The 6,000-nt window shown below is 49.9% G+C and overlaps 1 protein-coding gene across 5 annotated transcripts in view; it reads right to left on the reverse strand.

Moving 5' to 3' along the window:
* Nucleotides 1-3,312, reverse strand: part of KLHL1 (kelch like family member 1) — a 138,958-nt gene extending 135,646 nt beyond the window's left edge. For 2 of the 5 annotated variants that reach the window (XM_081198384.1, XM_081198382.1), the window contains exon 1: nt 1,578-3,302. In XM_081198384.1, coding sequence (XP_081054510.1) covers nt 1,578-2,071 — 494 coding nt within the window. In that variant the 5' untranslated portion in view covers nt 2,072-3,302. Of the gene's footprint in view, nt 1-1,577 lie in introns of all 5 variants that reach the window. The other 3 variants (XM_081198385.1, XM_081198383.1, XM_081198386.1) reach the window with 3 other exon arrangements.
* Nucleotides 3,313-6,000: the final 2,688 nt, after the last annotated feature.

Genomic DNA, 6,000 nt, shown 5'->3' on the forward strand with positions numbered 1-6,000 from the left:
AGAATCAGAGTTCAAGTTGGTACCCTTTGTCCTACAAGTTTAAAGCCTTTATCTTCATCATCTGTCTCCAAACTGACTGTGGCTATTTGGTATGACAGAAAGGCATTCTGCATATATTCAAACACACCCATCCTTACATTATTAGTTCATGTGTTCCAGACTTATGTCCAAGCACTGGGGGGGGGGGGATATGGGGCAGGACTCTGCTTGAGTCTAGCTCAAATTAAATTGTCTGAAGGTATTGCACAAGTGTCCTTCAAAGGCAATTGGTAAGAGCAAGAGAGATTGATATCAAACCAACCAAATCAATTTGAGATTACAAAGTTTTGTTACTGTGATCTCTGTCAAATGAAGAACTCCTGGATGGTCCTGCAGCAGAATTTTAACAAAAACCTTTGCTGTAAAACTCACTGAAGAGAAAAGAGAATTATATACCCTCTTCAGCAAATCAGCATTGTCACAGTCCATCCAAAGTTAAACACTTTAGATTTAAACAGGAATGATTTAAGCATGTCATTAATTCTCACTGAAAACGACAGTTAAAGTGCATGTGATCAGCTAGATTGTTTAATTGTAGCCTATATGCTGATCCCACCGCAGGGTCCATGCAGAGTCAGAAATAACTGCACATGAATTTGGAATGTCGGGTTCAGTTAACACCAAGTGCATGCAATGGATTTAAAACCATGTGGTAAAAGTACATGGGGCAACATGGAAAGTTCCTCCGGTTATTCATCTGGAAACTGTTTAACTTGAGCTCCATGTCCACTCCTACAACTTTAGAAAATTACTCTTCCTCACTGACTCTGTATCGTTTGGGCTGTTACACTGGCAGATTTGAAACAGCATTTGCAGAGGGGTGGAGAAGCGTAAGTGCAATTACTCTTTGCCATGGAGGAAAGCCCCAGAGTCTTGTGGCATCATGAAGGCTAAGTGCATGATCCATCAAAGATGAGTAATTTTAAGAGCCACTGGTGTTAAAGGGAGGGTTAAATGTGCACTTAAATCCCTCCCTTTGAACTCAGAGGGATATGCAGCCCTTTCCTACCCATCTTTACTCAAGTGCTACCAGTTTCCAAGTCCTGAGGGCTGGGATCTGATGCAGGCACTGAGAGTAAGCACCGCGGACACAGTAAACTGTCAAGGAAGCAATCTCGGGAGTGAGCCCCACTGAGTTCCGCTTCCAAGCGAACATGCTCAGCACCCAGCTGTTCATTTCAAGCAAGACCGCAGCCATGCAGAGTGGAGGCTCAGAAGTCTCCCAGGGTTCAGCAGGGCTTACTCCCGAGAAAGCATGCATCTGGCAGAGGTGGGCTGGGAATGTGCCTTATTTCGCGTCTTCCTCCAGTTATCCTATTGCAAAGGAGATCAAGGGGGCAAACACGTGCGATGAACTCTCCCGTGGAGTGGGGCGTCGCGAGGTGACAAGTGCAGCGCATTAAAGAAAACCAAAACCTACAGGGGATGAGCACGCTGACCTTCCTAAGGAAGGCGCCTCTGTGTGTGTGGACACCCCTCTCCCCCCCAAGGCAGCCTCGCCTCGTTTGGCCAGCTGATCAACTGAGCGGGTACTGTACCTGTGCGCGGCCCCTTCACCTGTTGCCTGGCCTCCGCCCTCCAGGAAGGGCGCCGGCTCTTCCTTGACCTCGCGCAGCACCAGCGCCTTCTCCCGCTCGCGCGTAAACTCCCCCGGCGCGCCTCGGCCGGGCCCCTCCTCCAGGGACTCCACGTAGAAAGCGGTGCGCGGGGCCGGCTGGCGCCGCTGCTGCTCGGCCAGTCCATGGAGCCGCGTGGAGGGCAGCAAAGTCCCGTTGAGGGGCGGCGGGGAGGCAGCGCAAGGCGGCGGCGGCGGCGAGGAGGACGAGGGCGACGAAGAGGCAGCTTTCTTCCAGAAGGCGCCGCTGCTCCTCTCCTGGCTCTTCAGCAGGCGGCTCTGGCTCGGCCCCCAGTGCTCGAAGCTGCTGTCCTGCTGCAAGCAGCCGCCGGCCGGGGCCGCCGGGTGGCTGAACAGTTTCCAGCGGAGGCGCAAAATGTGCTTCACGTCAAAGTCCTTCCGACCCGAGTTCGACATGCTGCTGCCTCCGAGGCCGCCGCCGCGGAGGGAGACGAAGAGGGGCGCGCGGCGGCGGCGGCGGCGAAGCTGGAGCCAGGCGCCTCTTTCCCCGCTCCGCTCGCCTCCGAGGCGCGGCGCTCCGAGGGGCAGCGGCGAAGGAAGGGGCTTTAAAAGAAGAACGGCACAAATAAAGGCATACGCAAGGCAGGTCCAGAGGTAGACCGGGGGAAGCCGGCGGCGGCGGCGCCCTCAGCGAAGACGGCAGCGAGGAGAGAGCTGACGGAGGGCGCCTCCAAACTGCGCGGCGGGAGAAGCGAAGGAGCGAGCGAGCGAGCGGGGCTCCCGCCACAGAGCGCACCGAGGGACTGGCGGCGGGGAAAAGCGCGCGCTGCTCTCGTGGACGAGGCGGCGGGGGGAGTCCTCCGCTGTGCCCCCCCCTCAGCCCTTTTCCAGGCAGCTCCAGTAGGAAAGCAGGTGGCTTCTTCCTCCTCAGCAGCAGCCGCCGCCGCCTCCTTTCCCTGGCGCGGAAGTGTGTGGAAAGAGCCTGGAGTTCTTCGCTCCCCTCAGGAAGCCTTCTCTGAAGGGCTGGGGGGAAGCGGCGTCGAAAGTTGCGTAGCCTTTAAGGGCTACTTAGTCGGCGGGGAGGCGGCGCCGCTCCTCTCGGCAGGGCATATTAGCTCTCGCTCTCTCTGTCTCTCTCACGCGCACGCAGCTGTCAAGGTCCTCGCTGAACCATTTTCTCTCCGCCTGCTGCCGCCGCCTCTCCAGCGCCTCCCTCTCCGGCGCTGCCAATAAAGGATGCAGATGTTCAGAGAAGCCTTGGGCGGCGGGAGATGCCAGATGACCCTAATTTTAACGGTCACGCTTTCCGTGAAAACGAGGCGGCGGCGGCTTTTATGGCAGGATCTTACGGCCCTTTAGAATCGATGGGATCTTCCAGGTTTTAGAGCCCCGCTTGCCCCCAAAAGGCACTCGCCATCTCTGCAGCAGCAGCAGGCGGGCGGACTCGCGTGAAGTTTGCGCGAACAAGTAGAGACGCGGGCGAGTTTCATCTTCTCCTGAGCTCTTTTCGAGAAAGTCGAGTGCAGTCCCCACATAGTGTCTTCCTCTTCAGGATGTTGCAAGGATGTTCCAAGATTGCCACGACCTGTGTTTTGGAGGGAGCAGGGGCAGCGATCTCCTCCTCAGACCAGCAGTGTATTTCCAGGTGGCACTAAATTCAGTCGACAATAAATGAAGTTTCCACACTGGCCCTTTCCCCGCTCTTGTGCTGACATTTTGCACTCATTTGCTCCCAAGAGTTCAAACAGTTCTCATCCCAAGCTGTTGAATTTCCATGTTTTTCCTGGAAGCCATCCCATTTTTACTCCCAGTGTTGATTTGATGTGATTTAGAAACACACACACACACATTTTCACAGCAATAGTGGCCCAGTCCTTTCTGCTGCGAACTGACTGTGGGATACCAACTGGTTGTTCCTGCCCTAGGGGGTGGAGGGGGAAAATTGTATTATAATTTAAAATCCATACAGATGTTACAGCTAAAATATGTGAGCACAATCCAGCAGGATTCTAAAATGCTGTTAGTTGTTCCTGGAAAGGTGTGGATTTCCTGTTCTGGTAACCTGACTTCCTGTGAGATAATGGCTTGAGCCAGGCTTCCTCAACCTCAGCCCTCCAGATGTTTTGAGACTACAATTCCCATCATCCCTGACCACTGGTCCTGCTAGCTAGGGATGATGGGAGTTGTAGGTCAAAAACATCTGGAGGGCCGAGGTTGAGGAAGCCTGGCTTGAGCATTCCTAGCCTTCCAGAGCAGGTGCACATTACAGGCCTTGCTTGCTCTCTTTCTAACTCCCTCAACCACTAGCTGCATTATATGCAAATCCTTGGAATCTAAACCCTGTAGAAGATGAGGGGTTGCTATAAAAAAATTTGAGATGCCTCATAGGAAGCAATTCACAAATAAAATAAATAATTGTAATAATAGCCATGGGCTGTAGTCAGTGCTAATACTACACCCGTTGAACTTACTGGTTATGGCTAACTTTGGTTCACTCATTTCAATGGGTCAACTATGAGTAGGAGCAGCATTGGCTACAACCCATTGAATGCATTGTTGAGTGAATAATTCCCCCAAATGAAAGGTCACCTCACATGCTGGAGGAAATACATTTGCACAGAGGTTCGGTAGCATTTGAAGAAGGTCTCTGTAGACATGATGCATATACACCTCCCAAAATGAGTATATGTTTACTTCATTCATTTGTTCTCTCCCACATGTATGATAGCCCCATAAAGGTTTTCAGGGGAAATTGTGGTTTATCCACAATAAAAACATTAGGATCCACCTGTAATTATGTGTGAAGTGACAGGGTACTCTGTCAGAAGCAGGATACTCTGGAGAAAAGCTCCCTTGAGTCCTATTGTTTTTCAGTGGCAATATTTAAGAACTTGCATTCATTGGTCTCATGGCTTTGCTTTCTAGTGAGCAGATATACAGGAAAGAAAGGGAGGCATTGTGTACATCAGATACAAAATGCAGAGCCTAGCTTTGGGCTGTCACGTTAATATATGCAGACAACAGTGAACACTAGGGAGGTTCAGAGAGGTTTGCCTAGGGACATTTGCTCACCTGGGGGAGGAGGTTGCAAAGGTTGCACTATGCAGCTGGGACATAATTACTGAAGGAATAACTTCATGGTTAGAAACCAGCAGAGCAGCGGAAAAACTGCATTGCATGGCATTGCCTTCTAGCTCATAAATCATCATATAAAATGTATGAAAGACTGTAGGCAATAAAATGATACACACAGTGGCTGCAAACCACTTTCCTTACTGAAATTGGGTATTTGGAGGAGGGGAACAGGTCTCCCTTTTAAGGGAAAAATATGTACAAAACCCCCCACATGCTGTACATGCATTTCTTCAGTCTAAAGAAGTTTTATTCTTTCTCCAAAGTACAATCAAAAGAGTACCATATGAAGTTCATGGTGAATGCAATTGGCAGAAGATGAGGAATGGTTTTCCTAACTCAACTAGGAATATTTTTTGCTCCTTGTTCATAAAAAAGCTGCAGCTTTGAAAACCCATTTGCAAAGCACAGATGCTTGGCACCTGGGATAATAGTTCCAATTCTTTTTGACTTATCACCAAGCTAGTAAACCCAGTTACAACCCTCTGTTAAGGGTTGCATCTGTCTCTAGACAAAGTCACATATTTCAACTAAACAAGAATCCAGGTCTCCAGGCCCCATTTTGAGGAGAAGTGGGAGGGAAGGAACCACTGCACATTTTAAATATTGATTTATTGCACAAGAACTAGACCACAAAACACCCCATACTGTGATTTTGTTCTCGCCATTCAGTGATAAAACAAGACAAAAATCTGTTATAAAACAAATAGCAAAGAAAGGTAGTTTTTATCAAAGACCGCAATGAACCGTTAAAGGCACCTGCCTAAGGTCCTATTCAAATGATTGGGAGCAACATGAGGGTGACTACACTCCTGTTCATTTTAGTGGTACTTGAGAGGAGACCTTAACAGTGGCTTGTGCCCAAGGTGATCAGTTGAGAGCAGAGGTGATGCCAACCCATGCATCTGGGGCAGCAGTGATAAAACTTCGCCATAAAGGCTACAGTTCTGCAGACAAAATACTGAGTTTTTAAGTCAGGTGTTATTTATGGAGGGGGAAATGCCCTTTCTCCTATACATGATAAAACAAAATAATAACATAATTTTAGACACTTTAACTTTAACTCTGCGGCCGACCAAGGCTGAAGCCAACGGTCAGTCACAAGGGGGGAGGCATCACCCTCTCCCCTCTATGCCCCACGAAGCCCTGCTGGTCCACAACTATTGCCCACTCTCATGGGTAGAAGCAACCATTTCACTAAAAGTGACAATAAAAACCTGGGAAACCTTTGGGTTCAGTCAGTCGCTCAGTTA

Source organism: Podarcis bocagei, assembly GCF_964188305.1.
Source record: "Podarcis bocagei genome assembly, chromosome: 6".
In the NCBI taxonomy this organism is placed as follows: domain Eukaryota; kingdom Metazoa; phylum Chordata; class Lepidosauria; order Squamata; family Lacertidae; genus Podarcis; species Podarcis bocagei.